Raw genomic sequence first — 22,737 nt, forward strand, 5'->3', positions numbered from 1 at the left:
AAAACCAATAAACCATCCTTGTCCATAAGAAAAAAAAAAGGTGGGTGGGTTGGAAATCAAAATCCACAGTTGGGCAATACCTTTATTAGGGCCAACCAAATTTTCCTCCAAAATGTGCAAGCTTCCGAATGCTCCACGAACTCTTTTAATGGATACTTTCGAGAGAGCAGGAGATCCCCTCCAGGAGGCACCAGCTACAATCACAGCTGAGAAGAAAGGGAGCGTGATCTGTTCTTGCGGACGTGGCGTAACATACGGAACTCCATTTCTCATTGGTCGAAGAGAAAGACCTATCACAAACTACAGTTCCCAGATTGCTCTCTGCAGCCACTTAAGGCCATGTAATAATTGGTTAGCGCTCCTGCTATGCAAAGCAAAGAAAGGTTCAGGACTACATTTCTCAGGGGGTGTTTGTGCACGCAACAAAGATGTTCCGGGCTTTTGGCAGGAGAGCTGTTTAGGGTAGCACAGAACTGGGAAGGTAAGAAATCCGAGCTGCCTTGAATGCTGGTGAGTGGGAGGTGTTGTGTGGAGACCTGGAGGAGGGCTGCTTGGAGAGTCCCAAGAGGTAAGCGGAGAAAGAGGGGCTGTAAATAAGGAATGGGGCTGCACAGGGGCTGCTTCTGGTTGGGGGGAAAGTTGTATATCAGACAGGACAGCTATATAGGTTTTCACACGTTGCAGAGCTGCGTTGAAGAATGCATGCACCTTGTGTACAGGTGTGGCGGAATATAAATTATGTTTCTGTGCTGATGATAATGTGTTTTGAAAGGAGAGAGCGAATAATGCTTTCTGTACATGTGCTGCAATTGTGCCCCGGGTCATCTTAACTTTGTGAGTATTAGCCATACCTTTCTGGTCCAGAAAGGTGGCTTATACATATTTAAATATATAAATCTGTGTGCGCTGTCTGTTTATATGTTTGTATGTAAGTGGTTTTAATAATGCATGTTTAAAGTTTTAATCTTTGTACGCTGCCCAGGTACAAAGCTTAGGCTATCGGGCAGTATAGAAACGTAATGAATGAAATGAAATATGAAGCAAACCCCATTGAGTTCAGTGGGGCTTACTCCCAAGGAAGTGTGTATGGCAGCCTTCCCCAACGTGAGCCCTCTGGATGTTTTGGGCTACACTTTGGATGTTTTGGGCTACACTTTACACTGCAGCCTAACAGTGCTATCCTAAGCATGTAGCAAGCCTCACTGAGTTAAATGAGGTTTAGTCCTTAGTAAGTGTCTTATGGTTGTAGCCTAAATCCTATGCTTGTTTAGACAGAAAAAAGACCTACAGCTCCCATGGCTGGCTTGGAAATGCTAGGAGTTGTAAGACTTTTTTTCTGTCAAAACATGCACAAGATTGTGCCCTTAAAGTGTAATCCTATGCATATTTAGACAGAAAAAAGTCCTACAACTCCCAGCATCCCTCCAGCTGTCATGGTGGCTGGGGCATGCTGGGAGTCATAGGCCTTTTCTCTGTCTAAACATGCATAGGATTGCATCCTTAGTGTATGTCTTCACTGTGTAGTCACTTATACTCCATTACATAGAGATTTCCTAGTACTGCCTGACAAAACAGCCATAAATTCTGCTTTGTTTTCAAGTAGCTATAATCCAACTAAAGACTGATTGTGCCTCTCTTCTTATTTGTGGATTGAGTAATTTAGAGCTGGCCTTTCTCAGCAAAAAGCTAATGGTAAATCTCACTGCACATCTCCATTTCTAAACAATAAACTATTCACAATGTGGACAATGGAAAATATAAGTATTATAGTATTATAACACTCTAAAAGCTGAAGGTGAAAGTGCATGCATTTACTATTTACCCAGTGCTGCTTGCATACATATTTAAAACCTGAAGCGTTGCAAAACTTGGATGTTTAAAGTGCAGCAGTGCAGTTTCTTTACAATTAATTTAGCACAATTATGGAATTACAAATGCCTGAACTTCAGACATTTGAGATACTGGGGTGTGGGGGAAAGAACCTCTGAAGATAATCTCAGGAAAAGAGCAGGTTCTATGGGAGCAAGCGCCACCCAGGTCCCAAGCCATTTAGCCATTTTCATTTTAAGGTGAAGGCAGGTACTTTGGATTGTGCTAAGAAACAGACAGACAGGAAGCCAGTGAAGTTGTGAAAACTGGCGATATGTGTTCTGACTGATCACTCCTGGTAGTAATCTGGTGTATTAAGACAGACGATGTCTGAGAGGTATGATTATGTATTGTTAGATATCATTTACCAAGAATGAGAGAATGGGTTGCCTTGGGTCTTCTAAACTGTTCCATGGATGAGCTGGAATATTACACTTTTCAGGGTTTTTACAAAACCAATGTATTCTGGACCACCCTGGCTTCGGATGCAATTGATTATGTAGTAGAAGGCTAAGGATTAAATATGTAACATAAAGCCTGACTGAGTGTGGTTCTGATATAATTTTTTGGTTCTATTGGGTAGATGAGATATCTGTTCTGAAGAGATGGGTTTTATCTTATGTTTGCTTATCTTCCACAGATTTTATACTAATCAGCTGGTGGTCAGGGCAGCTGTGCCAAAACAAAGTGAACTATACAAGATTCCTGAGGTTGTGAATGTGCCCTAGGAATACAAAAGATGGATTTCCATTTTCCATACTATGTCTTCAGAAGATGTATTTTCATAGAAACCCAGAGTCCAGGATGGCCTGGTGTGGAGTTACAATTTTATATTTGACTGGTCAAAAAATATCTGGTCGGTTGTCTGGTCAAATATTGTCAAAGAATGATCAAGGTTTTTTTTTTAATAAAAATAACATAATGGGTGGTTTCCAATGTTAGTCCTACTTAGAGCAGACCGAATGGAATGAATGGGACTTAAATTAGTTAACTCATTTCAATGGGTCCATTCTAAGTAAGACAAAGATAAAACCCCATGAGAACTACTAAGAATATAGTCACCAACAAGTTCGATACTTCTGCTAATGCTAAAAAAATTACGTAATGTCATTTCACCATAACACCTAACTTTAAAGAAGTATTGTATTACATTTGTATTCTGCCTTTCTTCCTTTCTGCCCCCCCCAGCAATGTACATAATTTATTAATTTATTAATAATTTATTAGAAGCATTTTTACTCCACTTTTCAACCAACAAAAGGTTCTCAGAACAGTTTGCAAAGATAACTGATAATACTGTCCCTCCCTTCAGCCTTACACTCTGAAAGACATGACATAAAAGGAAAATGGATTGGGAGGGAGGAGGAAAAAGGTAAATACAACTTCATCAATGTTATCCTCTGTGACGTAGGCTAGGCTGAGTGTCTATGAGCATCTCTACACCAGCCTAAAATAATGCATTTAAAACAGGGCTGTTTGCTTCCCTTTTAAATGCAGGATCACGACAGACTCCCTTTACATGCGCTTCCTTCCCCCGCTTTTCCTCCTTATCTGGGTCTTCCATATGTTTCATTATACAGCTGCTAGATGGCGCTGTGGTCTAGCTCCTCTTATTGTGGCTTTTCCTATTTTCATGGAAGGGACTCAAGCATCGTAATTTGATAGCTCATTATCGCTGATCTTTTAAAAAATGGAATAAAGGTCATTTAGTGTGGGAGATGCCCTAGAGATTGACAACGTCATCTAAAGGACCCACAAACTTCCATGAGTAACCAATGTCAATAGCAGGATAAAAACTCCATGTGAAGAAGCCCTATGACTGAGCCAATGTCTGCCATAATAAACGTCATGGCTGAGTAAGGACTTGAACCCAGTCCTTTCTGCTTTTTATTTGATACTCTGTCCCCATGAACTATGGTGGCTAGGAATTATGGGAGTTACAGCCCATCACCCCTGGAGGGCATTGAGTTGGGGAAGGCTGCTCTACGCACTAGGTCATCCTTTCCCAACTTGGTGCCCCCCAGATGTTTTGGACTACACCTCCCAGGATTCCTGGCCATTGGCTGTGGTGGCTGGGGCTGATGGGAGTTAAAGTCAAAAACATCTGGAAGGTACCAGGTTGAGGAAGGTTGCTCTATGTAGTGACCTTTGCCATTTATGTCTCCTTGTTTTCCTATTTTGGAGATTGCTGCAGTAACTACAAGTTTTGCTATGATGCTAGGTTTGCCCCTAACTACTATAGAGGTAGGCGAAAAGCCCTTACTCTGGTCCTTGCTAGCAATTGGCACCACAATTAAATAAAAAGGGTAATCTCCCATCTACACCATGGTATTTTTGGAATTTTTAACAGTATTTGACCACAATCAAATAACTGACTGGTCAAATGACTGTCATGCCAATCCTACATAGAGTAGTGATTGATTCTTTTTAAGAGACACCCCCCGCCCCCCAGTACATTCTTTCTGCAGACACTCATATAGCCATGTGGGTATTTTACAACAGGGGCTGCCTAAGATTTGTTCATCCACAGCGGAGGTCTCCCAATATAAACTAGCAATTCTGTTTTCTCTGGAATGTCAAGTGCATCTGAGGTTGGTTGTACCACACGCCTAACAGAGAGGGTTGGCAAACAAGGGACTAGTGTTGGCAGAATCCTGTGTTTGTCATGGCATATGAGAGAAAGCCGTTACCTCACCTCTTCGGCACTTGGAATGTTTCTCCAGCTTGACTGTAGGAGGTCCTGCCATATTAAACAAAGTTTTGTGCTCTATGGCTATGATTTCAAGAACACTTGGGACCTAGTGTAATTGATATCGGGTTGACTTATGTCCGAGTTGAGACATTTTGGATGAGAATGTGAAGTACCAAAACATCATCCATTTTCTTAGTAGTCCTAGAAGTCAATGGAACTGCTCTTGAATCAATGAATTGTGGGATTACATACAGACAATGACAAATGCTGTTCCTCCTGAAAAACATCAGTTGCAGTGTGAAGTATTCTCTAAGGCAGGGGTGGGCAGAAGGTAGATCTCCAGATGTTTGGGACTTCAACTCCCAGAACTCCCTGCCAATATAGCCAATGGTGGAAAAGGCTGGGACTCAAAATCCAAAACATCTGGGGATCTATTTTTTGCTCACCCCTGTTCTAAGGATATTATTTGGCTAGCTGTGATAAAAATTAGAAGCAACCTGAGGAATCTAGGTGCCTTGCATGAGTCTGCTTTTGCACTTCATTTCTCTTTTTTCTTACTCACTAGATCTGCATTCTTTCATGTATCCATCCCCTAGCCTGAGCTATTCTTCCTTTGTAACTCCCGTTCGTTCTGTCCCTACTTCCAAGACCAGCCTCAGATGCCTGCCCTACTCCATCCTGGCATTTGGCATGATCTGTTTGGCATCTGGGACAAATTTCCACCTATCCAGTGGATTCATGAAATCCTTATAGCACTCTTTTCTACCCTCAAAGGCAAGCAGTTGGTTCAGTCTCCTATGCATAAAAGCACTGAAAGGGAGATTTGACAAATGAAGTGTTCAGTTCTTGTTTAGGACTGAGAACTTGATCCACCTTCTCTTTGTTTCTGTACTAGAATAAGAGGGCAAAACATTTGTCTGGAGGCAAGTAGCAGCATCTTAAACCTGGTTGTATATATTTAAGTCAAAGGTGAATTCTGCATATACCCCAAAATAAATGAGCTTACTTCAAACTGGGGGCACATTATGATAATGTGCTCCATTAATTTGGCTTATCTTGGAAGTTCTGCCAATGTGTATGGTCTGTGGCTGTGCCCCTGCCTTTCCGTGATGCTGCAAGATTCTATCACTTTCAGTCACTTGGCTCAGTGCAAACGAAGTGCTGTCTCCTCCATTCAGCAGGATGAAAGCTCTCTGCCAGTAGTTCTCCATGGTACAAGCCAAGCAACGAAACAAGCATAGAATCATAGAATAGTAGGGTTGGAAGGGGCCTACAAGGCCATCGAGTCCAACCCCCTGCTCAATGCAGGAATCCAACTCAAGGCATTCCTGACAGGTGGCTGTCCAGCCTCATCTTGAATGCCTCCAGTGTGGGAGAGCCCACTACCTCCCTAGGTCATTGGTCCCATTGTCGTATTGCTCTAACAGTCAGGACGTTTTTCCTGATGTTCAGACAGAATCTGGCTTCCTGTCACTTGAGCCCATTATTCCGTGTCCTGCACTCTGGGATGATCAAGAAGAGATCCTGGCCTTCCTGTCTGTGACAACCTTTCAAGTACTTGAAGAGCGCTATCCTATGTCCCCTCAGTCTTCTCTTCTTGAGGCTAAACATGCCCAGTTCTTTCAGACTCTCTTCATAGGGCTTTGTTTCCAGTCCTCTGATCATCTTTGTTGCCCTCCTCTGAACCCTCTCCAGTTTGTCTGCATCCTTCTTAAAATGTGGTGCCCAGAACTGGACACAGAACTCAAGATGAGGCCTAACCAGTGCTGAGTAGAGGGGAACTAGTACTTCCCGGGATTTGGAAGCTATGCTTCTATAAATGCAGCCCAAAAGAACATTTGCCTTTTTTGCAGCCACATCACATTGTTGGCTCATATTCAGCTTGTGATTAACAACAATTCCAAGATCCTTCTCACTTGTAGTGTTGTTGAGCCACGTATCCCCCATCTTGTATCTGTGCATTTGGTTTCTCTTTCCTAGGTGCAGAACTTGGCATTTATCCCTATTAAATGTCATTCTGTTGTTCTCTGCCCAGTGCTCTAGTCTATCAAGATCACTTTGAATTTTGTTTCTGTCTTCCAAAGTATTAGCTATCCCGCCCAATTTTGTGTCATCTGCACATTTTATCAGCATACTCTGCACATTTTATCAGCATACTCTGCACCTCCTCCTCCAAGTCTTTAATAAAAACAATGAAGAGCACTGGGCCCAGGACTGAGCCCTGCGGTACCCCGCTCGTTATCTCTCCCCAGTTTGAGAAGGTCCCACTGATAAGCACTCTTTGAGTCTGATTCTGTAGCCAACTGTGGATCCACTGGATCGTTGTCGCATCTAGCCCACTTTGAGCTAGTTTGCTCATCAGGAGATCATGGGGCACTTTGTCGAAAGCTTTGCTGAAGTCGAGGTATGTTATGTCTACAGCATTCCCACAGTCCACAAGGGAGGTTACTTGATCAAAAAATGAGATCAGATTCGTCAGGCAGGATTTGTTCTTGACAAATCCATGTTGTCTTCGAATAATCACTGCGTTGTTTTCAAGGTGCTTGAACGCATGAACGAAGGAAACAAACACGTGTACTGAGAAAGTGCTATTTTACACTGTATTACTTGTCACAGATAGTACTTTTTGAACTTGTTATACGCTAGTAGCAATATGTTTTCCCATCCCTGATAGGCTCATAAAACTGTAAGACCACAGAAGCAAGGTTGTCAATCTACACTGTCTCAGAACTGTTCAGAAGGCAGGATTTGGAGGTGTAACAAAATGGCACCATGAAATACAATTTTAAAGACCTAGCTTTCTTCCAGAGATCTCTTGTAGCGGAGGTGGGCAACTTGTGGTCCTCCAGATGTTTTGGCCTACAGTTCCCATCCCCCCTCACCATTGGCTATGCTGGTTAGGGCTGATGTGAGCTGTAGGCCAAATTAATTGGAGGGCCACAGGTTGCCCACTCAAACCTTGTATGGAAGAGCTGCTTTAAAACAAACAAATCACTGAAAAGATACAGTAACAGTCCAATCCCATGCATTTTTAGTCAAAGGTGAGTACTGCCACAATATGTTCAATGAGGCTTAGGACATGGTGGATTGATTCAATTCAATAATTTTAATTGGCAAGAAAAAAGGCTGCTTTGTATTTCCTAAACGGTGGTGCAAATGCACCACCAAACCATGTTAAATTGCAGCTAAGGGTGTAATCCTATCCATGTCTAGACAGAAAAAAGTAGGACATTTTTCTTTCTAAACATGCATAGGCTGACACTCTAAATAGAGTATTATTTCTGCAATATGGAAGGGGATATTATTTAGATTATTTGATTTTTGCGATGACCATAGGCCTCCGAATTTGGAGGCTTACGGTGATCCTGTGCAGGGCAAGAGGAGCAGGGGAGGCAATCTTCGCCTCCCCGTCCTCCTGCCCTGCATTTTAGCTAGATAGGCTTTTTTGCCTATCTAGTGAAAGCATCTCAGAGGGGGAGGGAAGGAGGCTGGACACCCTCAGGAAGGCTCATATCCTGCCCTCTCCAGTCCCCTCCCAATCTGTCCACCAAAACGCCCCCTTTCCTTGTTGCCCAAGGTCGGGTTTCTGACCTCAGCGTGCAAAGGGAGCAGTGTTTTCTGTGCTCCGGGGGAGGGGGACTCCGATTCCCAGCTCCAAGGTTGGAGCACTGTCTCTGACCTCAGATCTCGGAATCCCAACTATCCTGTGGCCCCTCAGATGCTGTCTAGGGGCCACAGGATCATTCTGTATGGGCACAATCCTATGGCCGCTAGACAGCAGCTAGACAGCCATAGGACTGGTCGGTTCCTGGAGAACCGCCTCCCCACCCCCTCCCCCACCGTCTCATAGGCAGCAGGGATCGTCCCCGCGCTCCGTGCTTGTCAGAGCAGTGCGGAGCAGGGGGAAAGGGGGCATTCCTGGGGGCGGGGTGGGGCGGGGAGTTCGTAAGTGCTGGTACGACACTTCCTATGCGTTGTCTGGCATCCCCACCCCACGCTTCGATGTCAGGGCTGTCTAGCCACAAATACAGGGTAGCTGGAGTGTGGAGGGGAGGACTCCGCCAAGCTCCTCTTGCCATGCATTGGATAGGCGGTCGCCTCCGAGTTCACAGGCAGCCGACTATCCCCATAGAATTGCTCCCTAAATGTCTTAGTCTTTCAAGAGCCACAAAACATGTTGCTTTTCCTCCAACAAAAGAAAAGCAGTTGCCACTTCGTTACACCCCTTCCCACCCGCTCCAGTTTGCCCAACCTTCCTCAGCTAATATAGACATGACATTGCTACTTTTATGGAAATTGATTTTTTTAAATACTAATTCTGAATATACTGTGTAATGAATAACTTTGCTGGTTCCTGCATTGAACAAATTATTTAATATTAACTAAGTAATTATTTCAGGGAAACTTAGTATTTAAAGTTTTTTAAAAATCCAATTTAATTTTTTAAAATCTGACTTTGTTCGTTTAAAAAAACATTTATTTTTATCCACTCTTGCCTTCTGCCTTGTAAATGAACATAGGACTGCAGTCTGGTCAGTATGTTGAAACATACTAATGTTTGCTTCAAACAATCAGTGGTTTCTTGTCTGTGAAGAATGAGATGTTTTGAGCCAGTCTCCTTCCTTGTCATCCCACAGTTGTTGGACAAGATCCCTTTTTCACTGACTGACATCTTGTAGTATAATTAGATGATGATCTCAAGATGCTTCCTGTTTACAGGATAATCATAACCTATGAAGAAGTTGTGCAACATCTTCTGTTAATTATCTGCAATGGAATTGTCCTAGTTAAAATAACATTTCCATGAACAGTTGGATTTCTAGGAGCTGCTAGTCTCTGCTAGGAGCTCTGCCTTCCCCAACCTGGTGTCCACCAGATGTTTTGAACTACAACTCCCATCAGCCCCAGCTAGCGTAGCCAATGGTCAGGGAGGTTGGGGGTTGTAGTCCAAAACATCTGGAGGCTTCTTAATGAAGTTATTATCAACCCTTTGTTACACTATAAAAAAGGCTGTCTTATTTAGGACTCATCACTTTTTGTCTCAGATCTACTCAGTATTTCGATTGTGAGTCAGCATGGATATTTTGTAGTAAAGAGGTGTATAAATGGTGGTAACAGATAAACATACAAACTGGGGTTTTTCCATGTCTCATGAACATGTAGGAAGGAATGTGGAATCCTTTCCTCCTCAGATCTTTCAAAAGTGCTGTTTGTTGGAAGTGTGTAGACGTCTCCATTACGGTACATGTTCAAAATCGTGTTATTTGTCCCTTGAAGTGTCAAGGCTGCATTCTCTATGCACCCTAGCAGTAAGTTTAATTGAACTCAGGAAGCCTGACTTCTCAGTAGACAGTCATAGGATTGCTTTATAAGGAATTAATATTTATTGAATTATAAAAGGATGTTAACATTTCCCAGCATTTTGTACTGTCAGCCAGGATGACTGAAATAGTAAAGGGATGGATTCCCTCCCGCCCCCGAACTCTAATGTATGTTTAGAGATGAATCTGGGATTTAAAACAATTTTTGTGATTATGGCCCCAGCATGGTAGAGGTGACAGGATTCCTGACTATTCTTAAATTAAAGATTCTTGTGTATTATGGCATGTGTTTGTAATTTAGCATGGCTGGTGGAAATGCTGGTGAGAATAGTATTACTAATCTATGAAGCAATACATATTTACTCAGAAGACCCAGTGGGCCCGTTTGTATAACTGAACATTTAAGCCATGCTGTGATGTGTGCAGGCGGCCATTTTGAATATTCCACTCCCGCTTGTCATGCTGTGAAAACCCCGGGGGCCATGGGTTATGTGAGGTTTAAACATGGTCTGTTGTAGGGTTGTGCAAGGATTGTTTTTAACCCTTGCATAACCCACAGTCCCCAGGTTCGTGCAACATGATAAGCCTTGGCCGGGTGTTGAGTATTCACATCCCACCCAGCACGCGCTGGCATGCATCACAGCCCACCACGGCTTAAACAAGACATGGTGGGTTGTTTTGACTGTGTGAACTGGATCACTGTGTTCAAATTGGGCTTACTCCCAGTTAAAGATGCATAGAATTGCAGCCCTAGCAAGTGCTGTCAATTTTGGCTGCCAAAGTAAACACTTGACTTGTATTTATTCAGTTTCAACAAAGGGAACGCGATTTTGAATACTGTGAGAGTCTTACATTATTTTAAAATTCGAGATTCAAATCAGAGTGAGGATTGCAAAACCATATGCTTTGTTTCGTCTCCAAATTTTGTGATGTCACCACAAGTTTCAAAATATTTGGTATGTCAGACTTTTTTTTTTTTTTAATGTCACTCTCAGGCTTGGCTGGTTGAGGGCCGGGGGATCTTTAAGTTCTTGGCAGTGCAATCCTATACCTGTCTACTCAGAAGTAAGAACTAGTAGGTGCAGTGAGGCTTACTCCGAAGTGGAGTAATGCTCAGCTAGGAGCTAGCCCCATTGAATGGAACAGGTCTTACTTCTGAGGAGACATCGGATTGCACAGTAAGAAATCAGAAACCACCAAAAATGTATTAAAAAAATTCGTTATAATATATATATATATATATATATGTGTGAGTGTGTGTGTGTGTGTATATATTTGCTTCTCTCTCTCTCTCTCTCTCTATATATATATATATATATATATATATACAGAGAGAGAGAGAGAAATAAATATAATAAAATTATTATATATATAATTTTATTTAAAACAGCCTGTTGACATTTTAAGCCAATCGTGTGTATCAGCACACGCGTCCCCATAGCAACGCCGTACCCCGCCCTCTCCCTGACGTCACACGAAACAGTTTCTCCCCTCCCTCCTCCTTGTGGCTCCTTCACTGCGCTTGCTCGCTCCTCCAGGAGGCGCGCATGCGTGAAAAGCCCGAGCTGACTCTTGGGGATGCTTCCTTTAGCGGCCGGCTGGCTCCTCGCAATCCTGAACGGGGGGGGGCGGGAGAGGCGGCGGCGGCGGCGGCGGAGGAGGGCGCGCGCCTGCGCGGCGGCTTCCCGGCCGGCGCTGCCCGAGGAGCTGGCGGTTCAGCCCAGCCAGCCTTTCCTGGTGGCCGAGGCGGCCTGTCACGCGCTTGGCGTTCGCCTGGGTCGGGTCCGCCGCCGCCGCCAGCACGGGCTCCGAGGGCCCCGGGCCGGTAAGTATCGGAGGCCGTGTGCGCGTTGGTTGGTGGTGAACCTCCCTCCCTCCCCCTTCCCAGCACCCTGTTTTGGGGCTTCCCTTCTTTCCCTTTCCAGACTGCAAACTCCGGCTGCTCCTAGGTTCACTACGCTTTGGGATTTAGAAACCTCGATTTCTCCTCCCGCAAAAAATCATCTCCCCCCCCCCCCAATCGGCCCTTCCCTTTCTGTATCCTCATACCTTCCCATATAACACCCCCCCCCCGTTCAATGTCTAATCCACATATTGCTCTTACACCCGATTTATAATCTCTCCCGATTTTCTACTCGATATATCCAATATACCTCTGTTGCTTTGACGTGCATCCTCCTTTCTTTTCTGCTTTGGAGAACTGTCTCCCCCACCCCGCATATGCACCCCAAACCCTTTGCTTCTGTTCGTCGTCCCATGTTGTTGCTTGTCCCTGCCCTGATGTCGATTCAAACCCTTCTGAACCCATCTGTGCAGCCCGCCGCAACTGCAGTCCGTTATTCCTTTTCCTTGTTGTGACTGGGCCCCCCTTTGCTCTAGCCCGTTGCTGCGCTCTGACCCTCTTTTGCAGTCTTCCTCACCCCATTCGTTGTAGGTATTTCCGAGATCATTGCTTTCAGTGGTTTTTATATAAGGCGGTGTGCACTTTTGATTTCCTCTTAAAGTGGCCCAGCTTTTCCTTTGATTTCCTCTTAAAGTGGCTTTATATGGTAGGCACACTTTCTGTGTAGACATTGCAGGCAAGAGGTTGAAGGGTATCATTGCTGCCAGTTTTACCATGCTCTTCTGAAGGTCTGAGCTAGCCCTTATGTCAGATTGGAACTAGTGCTGTGGTTATGAGCCTGGGCTGTGAACCAGGTTCAAGTGATGCTGCAGCTACAAGTTTACTAGGCAGACTTGTTCAAACTGTAGTTCTCTCAGCCTCAGGCCATCGTTATTTATTTGTTTCATTTATATCCTGCCTTTCCTTCAAGGAGGCCAAGGCGGTGATCCTCCTCCTCCTCCTCTTCGTTTTATTCTCACAACAACCCTGTGAGGTAGGTTAGGCTGAGAATCAATGACTGCCCCAAAATCACCTTGTGAGCTTTATGGCCAAGCGGGGATTAGAACCCAGGACTCCCAAGTCTCAGCCCAACACTAACCACTACACCACCCTGGCGCTCACACTGACTCTCGTCAACTTTAATATGGGGGTAATAGTACTGGCCTACCAGACAAGGCAGTTGTAAGGATTCCTGAGAACACATGGAAAGTTCCTTTAATTCCATAAACTGGTATATAAATGCTCTGTATTATTAAATTGAAGAGTGGCTTTAGTGATATAGGCTGTTCTGTGGACAGTATTTTAAGCAGAGCACTTGGGAGCTTGCTAGGAACAACATTAATTCTTTTTTGGGAAGGGGATGAATGAATTGTGAGATCAGCATAGTAATTCTGTTTTCGAGTGGGATGATTTAGTGAGCTGTGCTTATATACCATAGTCCCTAGGGTGTTGTTGTTGTTCTTCAGTCGTTAAGTCATGTCCGACTCTTTGTGACCCCATGGACCATAGCACGCCAGGCCTTCCTGTCCGCCGCTCCCTCCCGGAGTGTGCTCAAGTTCATATTCATTGCATTGGTGATGCTATCTAGCCATCTCATCCTCTGCCGTCCCCTTCTCCTTTTGCCTTCAATCTTTCCCAGCACCAGGGTCTTTTCCAGTGAGTTTTCTCTTTGCATTATGTGGCCAAAATATTTGAGCTTCAGCTTCAGCATCTGTCCTTCCAGTGAGCAGTCAGGGTTGATTTCCTTTAGGATTGACTGATTGGACCTCCTTGCAGTCCAGGGGACTCGTAAGAGTCTTCTCCAGCACCACAGTTCGAATCCATCAATTCTTCGGCGCTCAGCCTTCCTTATAGTCCAGCTCTCACAGCCATACATTACTACTGGGAAAACCATAGCTTTGATTAGACGGACCTTTGTCGGCAAGGTGATGTCTCTGCTTCTTACTATGCTGTCTAGGTTGGCCATAGCTGTTAGGTCCCTGCCTTCTTTGTCCTTTATCATGCCCGTCTTTGCACAAAATATTCCCTTGAGAACTCCGATTTTCTTGAAGAGATCTCTAGTCTTTCCCATTCTGTTGTTTTCCTCGATTTCTTTGCAGTGTTCATTTAAGAAGGCCTTCTTGTCTCTCCTTGCTATTCTCTGGAAATCTGCATTCAGTTGGATATATCTTCCCCTTTCTCCTTTGCTTTTCGCTTCCCTTCTTTCCTCAGCTACTTGTAAAGCCTCATCAGACAGCCACTTGGCTTTCTTGCATTTCTTTTTCTTGGGGATGGATGTAGTTGCTGCCTCCTGAACAATGTTACGGACCTCCGTCCATTATCCTCAGGCACTCTGTCTATCAAGTCTTATCCCTTAAATCTATTCGTCACCTCCCCTGTATATTCATAAGGGGTATGTTTTAGGTCATACCTGAATGGTTTAGTGGTTTTCCCTACGTTCTTCAATTTAAGCCAAAATTTTGCCTGAAGCAGCTCATGATCTGAGCCACAGTCAGCTCCAGGTCTTGTTTTTACTGACTGTATAGAGCTTCTCCATCTTTGGCTGCAAAGGACGTAATCAATCTGATTTCGATATTAACCATCTGGTGATGTCTATGTGTAGAGTTGCCTCTTGTGCTGTTGGAAAAGCGTGTTTGCTATGATCAGCGTGTTCTCTTGGCAAAACTCTATTAGCCTTTGTCCTGCTTCATTTTGTGCACCAAGGCCATGCCTGCCTGTTATCCCGGTGATTTCTTGACTTCCTACGTTAGCATTCCAATCCCCTATGATGAAGAGGACATCTTTTTTTGGTGTTAGTTCTAGAAGGTGTTGTAGGTCTTCATAGAACCGATCAACCTCAGCTGCTTCAGTCTCAGTGGTTGGGGCATAGACTTGAATTACTGTGATGTTGAATGGTTTGCCTTGGATTCGTACTGAGATCATTCTGTCATTTTTAAGATTGTACCCCAGTACTGCTTTTCCCACCCTTTTGTTGACTATGAGTGCTACTCCATTTCTTCTAAGGGATTCTTGCCCACAGTAGTAGGGTCACCTGAATTAAATTTGCCCATGCTTGCCCATTTTAGTTCGCTGATTCCCAAGATGTTGATGTTCAGTCTTGTCATCTTGACCACCTCCAGCTTAGCTTGATTCATTGATCTTACATTCCAGGTTCCTAAACAATTGTTCTTTACAGCATCGGGCTTTCTTTTCACCACCAGACACATCTGCAGCTGAGTATCCTTTTGGCTTTGGCCCAGCTGCTTCACTCTTTCTGGCACTACTTGGAAATACCCTCTGCTCTTCCCCAGTAGTATATTGGACACCTTCTGACCTGAGGGGCTCATCTTCCAGCGTCATATTTTTTAGCCTTGTGATACGTTCCATGGGGTTTTCTTGGCAAGAATACTGGAGTGGGTTGCCATTTCCTTCTCCAGTGGACCACATTTTGTCAGAACTCTCTACGATGACCTGTCCATCTTGGGTGGCCCTGCACGGCATAGCTTATGGCTTCACTGACTTACGCAAGCCCCTTCGCCACAACAAGGCAGTGATCCATGAAGGGGAGGGTGGTGTTAGGCAGTGTTTAATATGATGGAGCTAGATAATCACTTGTTTTAGACTGAATGGGTTTTGTTAGGAATAGTTAATGCCCATAAGTGAGGACAAGTGGGACCCCATAATTCATAACAATGCTTTTCATCAAATTCTTGAAGTGCCTTGCAGTGGTGAGTAAGAAGTATCATCCTCATTTGAAATATGAACAAACTGAGGCTTAATTTGGATGGGATTTAGGTTGCAATTCAATATGTGTATTCAGTTTTATACTTGCTGAAATCAATGCGATTGCTGTGGAATAAGCCACATATATAGGACTATAAGGGTGCACCTGCGCTGCAAATTTTATACCAGTTTGCAAATGGTCGGTGTAATGGTCCCAGTTTCTCCAGACATTCTTGGGAATTGTAGTTTTGTGAGAATGATAAAACTGTTAGTAATCCTTAGCTTCTTTGCAGAACTATAATTCTCATGGCCCCTTGGATGGGAACCTTCAACTAACTGGATGTAGAAGTGACAGGTAGGCCTGGCGTGCTATGGTCCATGGGGTCACGAAGAGTCGGACACGACTTAACGACTGAACAACAACAACAGACATGCCCTAGGAGAATATTTTAATAACATAGAGGATCTACATCAAATAGTTCCCTTCTGGAACTGCTGTACCACTACAGGTCTAACTAGTCTAAACCTGCATTGAGTAAATGAAAGAAAGATAAAACATATTCCACTGTGAAAATAAATATGGAATGTGTTTTTCCTTGACATCAAACAAAAGTGGCTTCTGTGATCAGTCTCTGAATGACCCTTTCCTATCACTGGAGGCAAAATATCTGTGTTAAGACATTTATTAATAATACACAGTATGATAATCCAGTGCAAGGCTATGAAAAGCATGATTTTTGTATTTCTTTGTCTCACCTTGAACAACAGTTTCTTTTAAAAATTTTCTTCCACTTTCTCTCTGCCTCTAAAAATTGCTAAATGGAACAATTTCACCAATAGAGATAATATGCTTTGAATCAAGGTCTGATTTACATTTTCCAGGAATAGTAACAAGGAAAAAGTGTGCCTTATCTACTTGAATCACAGCGTCAATAACATTTCATTACTTAAAGTATATCTTTAACTAATTTATTTATGTAACAGATTTACATGCTGCATAACTTATTTAATATCTCTAAGTAGTTTACAGGGAGATTAAAATACATCACAATATACATTAAAATACAATAATAAATACGAAAACTATTTATATAAAACATCTATAGAAACATTAAAACTGAATATGCAGCACCATAGCAAACAAACTAGGCAGCACAATCACGCAGGAAAGGTGTTTAGCTGGCGCCTAAAGCAATGCTACAGTTTGTGCCTCCTGAATACCAGCAGGGAGGGAGAACATTCCATGAGGGGGGTGCCACCACAGAGAAGGCCCACTTCCAGGTTGCCACAAGATGCAATCTGCAGGTCTGCAAGATGGCAATCTAAACAACCAGCAAGTCCTCCTCTAATGATCTTAATGATTGCAAAGGTCTGTACTGGGGGAGGCAATCCACTAGGAAATCTGGTCCCAAGCTGCTCAGGGCTTTATATACCAACAGCATGACCTTGAACTTGGCTCGGTAGCGAATAGCTATCCAGTGCAGTTGCTTCAGCACTGGTGTAATATGTGCACGGTCCGAGGCACCTCATTCTGGACCAGCTGCAGCTTCCAGAACAAGCACAAGGGTAGCTCCACATAATGCATGGACTACAGTGGCCACAGTATCCCTTGAATTGCTAATTCTTGAATTAGCAGGATTTCCTCATTTCATAACCATTCTCATTATGCCTAAAGTGCTGTCCTGGAAGAGCTATGGCACCACCGTTCCTCCTTCAAATCCCTCCTCAACACCAGCTTAGAGCTGAACTCCTGTGTCCTCATCCCCAGGCTCAGTTTGTACTATGCTAACCCATGATTGGTTTTAACCATAGTTAAGAATCCAAACCCTGATTTGGACTTGCAAACGTGCAGGCAAACTATAGTTTAGACCTGCTTGTCTATTTTCATTTTCCATTTGCTCAGCACTCCAGTGGCCCCTGACATAAGGTATCAGTTCTTTGGTTTGGACATCATGTCAAATGATTGGTTACTCAAACCGTGCTTTGAAAACCCTCTTCAAACCATTGTTTCTAGTACTAGTTTTCTAGCCAACGACAAACCATGGCTTGTTCATTCAGGTACGGTGCTAAATTATGGTTAAATTTTTTAACCATGGTTTAGAGAGCAATCCTATGGCCCCTAGACAGAGTCTGGGGTGCCATAGGATATTTAGGATTCCCGGATCCAAGGTCAGAGACATCACTCCCTCCCCCTTGCAGCCAGTGCAGAGAGAACTGTGCCGGCTGCCTCTTGCGACCTCGGAGGGAAGGGAAAGGGGATGTGGTGATGGGCGGGGAGGGGAGGAGACGGCTTACGCTGTAACCTCAGACCTCCCTAGCATCAGTTATGAATTGGATTTAGGAATTATTAAAATGAATGCAAGCTCATTTTATTTATAATGTATTACACATTATTTTATTGCTGCTGTAATAGCAATTTTTCTTTCTCCTTTCTGCCAGACTCTGCCAATTTCCCATCTCTTCACAATGAGACAGATCTGGGTTCATTTCTTCCCTTCGCCCTGTAGTTGATAGTGTTAGACGTGGAGGCAATGCTGGCATAGAGATGGCAGATAGTGTCAAGATCTTCCTTAATGATCTCATCAGGGTAAGTGTTATTGTTGTTGTTATTGTTACACATAGGTGGCAAAGTGTGTTTACAGGCTAGAATTCACTTTTGGATTGTTTCAATCACTACCAATTGGATATTAAGATCTGTGGATGCTGGGTTTCTAAAGTATCAAGCTAGCCTCCATATGGTAGCACAGGCAAGGGGAGGTCTGAGACCCTACAAGGCTGTTCCCATTAGGATTTCTTTCATGTGTCTTTGTTGGGACAATTGAGGTGGTAGAGTAAAATCCCTCCCAGTGCAAATTTCCCTGGGGTCCCATTCTGAAAGTCTTTATGTGAGCAGATAAAGGGTTGTTCACACAATACGAAGCCATGGTTTAGTGCAAGGGTGCACGAATTGCGGCCTTCCAAGCCATTTCGGACAGTCCACTAGAACCACCTGCATCTGTGGCTGCTGAAAACAATCCCGTGACGCTGGCTGGGTTTCCCAAGGGAATCCGTTCCATTATTCCCAATCTCTGCTGAGAGACTGAAGTGCTAGCAAGAGAAACCCATGAGTGTGCGCACAAGTGCAGTCCCCTGATGCCCCCAAATGTGGCCCTTAGGGTCAGAAAGGTTGTGCACTGCTGGTTTAGTGGCACAGAAATAAGCCGTTTTGAGTGCTCCTGACCTCTTCTTGCATGCTCTGCTTAATTGTGTTTTGATTGTCATAAATCATACATCTGAACCAGCAGACTGGTTTGCACTTGCTTCCAAACCTCAATCAAATCCTCGTTTTGAGTGCTGGTTTTAAAAGCAAGAACAAACTGGTCTGCTGGTTCAGTTATAACGACAAAGCAGGAAGTAAGTAGATGGAATATGCATGGGGAGGAGAGAGTGGCCTGGTTTTCACATAATACTAAGCCATGATGTGACTTTTTAAAATCTGCTTTATTGTTATTTCTGACTCCATCCCTGCAAACAAACCATTGTTTGTTAACCAGCTGTAAACAACAAATAGAACCCATGGTTTGTTGTTGGCTTACGAAGTCTAAACCATGGCTTGTTATGATGTCTGAACCCAGAACACAAGCTTATCCCTGGCTTGTTTGCACTGCTGTCACCATGAAACGGCACCCAGTGAGAGCATCCTGAAAACAAACGCGCTCTCAATGTTGGCAAAATGGGCAGGAGAGAAACAAGCCAGAAACGGAAAATAAGGCACAGTGTGCTTGCTTGCCTGCAAGACAATTCATGGCTAACGCAGTAAACCATGGGTAACATAAACCATGACTAAGCGTTATGACTGTGTTCACACAATATGATAACCCACACTCAAGGTTGAGCATGGGTTGACTCTGGGTTGTCGTTGGACTGTGGGTTGTCGTTGGACCGTGGGTTGTTGTGTTGTCTGAATCCAGATGTGCTAACAAACCATGGTTTGTTAACCATGAACAACCCATGGTTTGTTGTTGGGTTGTGAACTCTAGGTTGTTTGTGGTTAACAAACCATGGCTTGTTAGCTCGGCTGAGTTCAGAGAACATGACAACCCACAGTTCAGCGACAACACACTGTTCACCAACAACCCACACTCAACCCATACTCAACCTTGAGTGCAGGTTATCGTGTTGTGTGAGCCCAGTCATTGTGTGAGTTTGAGGCTCCGTCATGTTAATGCCTATGCAGGATTTAGCGTTTTCACCTCTGATTCAGTCAGTTACTCCATCATATTGCCAAAATCTATCCCTTTCTAACTATTCCTTCTAAGCTTTTTGGTCTGTGCTCTTGCTTATTTCATACTTTGCAGTAATTAACATACTTCAGCCTGGTATTCCTTGATACAGTTACTTCTGTTCAGAACTCTGCCACCAGATTAAGCCCTCTTGCCAGCTATTTTGATCTCAGTCCTTAGTTTCCTTCTCTGGTTTCTTGTTTCATTTTTGCATCCAGCATATGTTTCTTGTTCTTATTTGGGAACTTCTAGATGCAGCATTTTGCAGGTCATTGGAGTTCTGAATTGGAACACTGTCTACATTCAATCCATGAATGGGGGTGTCGATCCCAAAGCCAACTACTGTTAGTTCAGCTTAGATCAGCAGAATCAGTCTAGACAATACAGCAGTCGCTGCACTGAAACAGCAACCAGCTCTAACCCCCTGTACTTTTTCATCCAACCTTTCTGTAGGTTCTTTTCTCCCACACTTAGCTCAGCCTTCTGAAGTTTTACTGTATTAAGTAAAAGGATGTCTCCTTTTGAGGAGTTTCTTGGTTTGGCACTATCTGCTGGCACTTTCTGCTGGCAGGGACACCTGGAAGCACCCATAAAGAGCTCTTTATGTTTCCACTGCGGCTTACATTTCACCCCTCATTTCCCATTAAGCTCCCTTCTGCAACCTCTGCTCCTTTATTCTTCACTCATTCTAGAATGGCATATTCTTAAAACCAGCTTTGACTCTTTCTAATTAATTAATTACATTTATATCCCGCCTTTTTTTTCCTCCAAGGAACTCAAGGCGGCATACATAATTCTCCCCCTCCTCCATTTTATCCTTATGCTTGGTACGTCTTCCTAAACTCTTATGCTTGGTACTTCTTCCTAAACAACGTATGCAACACTGCTACAGTTCCTATTTTCAGATATCCTTAAGTTATCTTTTTTTATTTATCCTTTGTAGGTCCTTTTGTTCCAGTTATCTCAGCCTACTGGAGTTTTATTGTATTAATGTGGTTTTTAACCTCTGTTTATCCTGATGTTGTCCTTGCTTTTTCTGCTCTCCTCCTTGTTTGTTTTACAGCTCAATTATTTACATGTTTGTTCAAAAGTAAGTCCCACAGAGTTCAATGGGATTTGCTCTCAAATTAGGGTGCACACTTAACTTGAGAGGAAGTTCTGTTGAATTAATGGAACTTCTTAGTGAACATGCACAAGCTATTGGATCATAAACTCCTTTTGAGTACAGGGCTGTTCTTGATTCTGTTTTTGGACAACACTTTAGAAGCAATAATAGTAGCAGTACCCATATGAATCTGCCCAGGCCTTGAGATTAGCCTCACAGGCCTATACGTGTGCCTACGTTTTAAGATCTATCAGATTGGCAGGCAGTAGAGACGTGGTCTTTTCCATGGTGGCCCCTATATCTGCAGAATTCCTTCCTGAGGGAAAGTGCTTTACCTTTCAATGCTGGCTTTTAAACAGGCCTTGAAAACACATTCATTTCTAGCTGTTTTTTTCATTAAGCTGATGAACTTTTTAATGTGTTACATTGCTGCTGGTTTTAAACTTTTTAGAATTGCTCTTGTTAGCTGTTTAATGTGAGTGTGGTGCTGGCTCTTGAGATGTTTTAACTTCTGTTGTATTTGGATTTATGTTTTATCCTTTTCGTGTAAGCTGCTTTGAGAGCGACCTAGAAATCTTTAAAATAAATAGTAGGAATAATCTTAGGCACCCCGTGCTTCTTATTTAGTCTTGCAATAAGTCACTGACTTACTGTAAATATTCTTGAAGCCCATCAACCCAGTTAGGCCTATGCTAGTCATAGGTGGCCTAAACAAAGTGCAACGTGAGTATCTCAGATTGGGGCTTGTAGCAGGCAGGCTCCAGTGCTTTACCTGCCGTGCCAGAGATGCTTTGTACCCACTACAAGAAGCCCAGCAGACTGAACTTTGTACTTTGCAGTTTTAATTTTTGTGAACTGCCAAGAGAGCTTCGGCTATTGGGCAGTATAGAAATGAAATGAATGAACTCTGTGCATTGAGGGTGATGTTTAGACATCGGCTGCAATACCAGCTTGTCCAAGTTCTGTCAGCTCCTTTCCCTCCTTACTGTCTTGGATCTTGATCCCTGCCTTGTTTTGACTATGTACCTGCTTCTTTCTGCCTCTGTTGCTGCCTTAGCACTCAACCTTGGCCTGTTTTGGACCATGGACCTGCTCCTGGTCCACTTGGATTGACAGCTAGTTCTCCCATCCCCCTGGCTCCTGGAATCTGACTTCTTAAAGCCTGATCCTGTCCAGTGCCAAGCCTAAAGGGGAAAGAACCAAACGGGTGTAAAGGTCCTTTCCATTCCCTTGAATTCCTACTTCTCACAGTCTTTAGAATTGAAACAAATGGTCAGTCTCTTAGGGATCTTGTGGAATTTATGCTCATTGGCTTAAAAGTGGACAGAGCAATGCAACTGGGGATAGATTTCAGCTTCATCGATGATGATGATGATGATGATGATGGTGATGATGATGGTTATGTGTCTGTCTGTCCATCCATCAGTGCCATAGCGGCAAGATTGTGACACCTAGATACCTAAAACTTGTCATGCAAACTAAGGGGACCATAGGGGTGTGCACCTTGGAGTTATTTTGTTGTTAAAATGCATTAATTACTTTTAATTTATAAGTGTGTCCATGTAGTTGAAGCCCGCAGTCACATTTTCAGCCATTAGGGGCAGTCTTCCTTAACCAGCACATAACTTTGCAGTCCATACGTTTTGACGCCATGGGAGATTAGTAGCCCGAGTGACAGTTATTATAGGTTTGCCCCCTGCCTTCTGCTGTAGGACAGGCCCCCTTCAGGGGAATGGAGTAGACAGACCCCTCTCTCAGGGGGGCTGTAGGGGTATACACCATGGCAGGGGCTGTGCTTAGGAGTGTGAGTGGACATGGCATCACCCATATGGGATGGACAAAATGTACCCAACTCTGACAGCAGTGGAAGCTTGTTTGAAGGCATTGCTGATCCAAACAAAGGG

The 22,737-nt window shown here is 43.6% G+C and overlaps 1 protein-coding gene across 4 annotated transcripts in view; it reads left to right on the forward strand.

The window, feature by feature from the left end:
- The first annotated feature begins 329 nt into the window (after window positions 1-329).
- The window catches only part of EI24 (EI24 autophagy associated transmembrane protein), a 38,948-nt gene continuing 16,540 nt past the window's right edge, over window positions 330-22,737 (forward strand). The window contains exons 1-3 of one of the 4 annotated variants that reach the window (XM_084803767.1): window positions 330-481; window positions 15,760-15,821; window positions 17,906-18,053. In XM_084803767.1, the coding sequence (XP_084659893.1) occupies window positions 18,012-18,053 (42 nt within the window). In that variant the 5' untranslated portion in view covers window positions 330-481; window positions 15,760-15,821; window positions 17,906-18,011. Of the gene's footprint in view, window positions 482-11,546; window positions 11,708-15,759; window positions 15,822-17,905; window positions 18,054-22,737 lie in introns of those variants that run through there. The other 3 variants (XM_084803766.1, XM_084803764.1, XM_084803763.1) reach the window with 3 other exon arrangements.

This window comes from Heloderma suspectum, chromosome 6 (genome assembly GCF_057233095.1).
Source record: "Heloderma suspectum isolate Gila_16-S chromosome 6, 16-S_ref, whole genome shotgun sequence".
Taxonomy (NCBI): Eukaryota; Metazoa; Chordata; class Lepidosauria; order Squamata; family Helodermatidae; genus Heloderma; species Heloderma suspectum.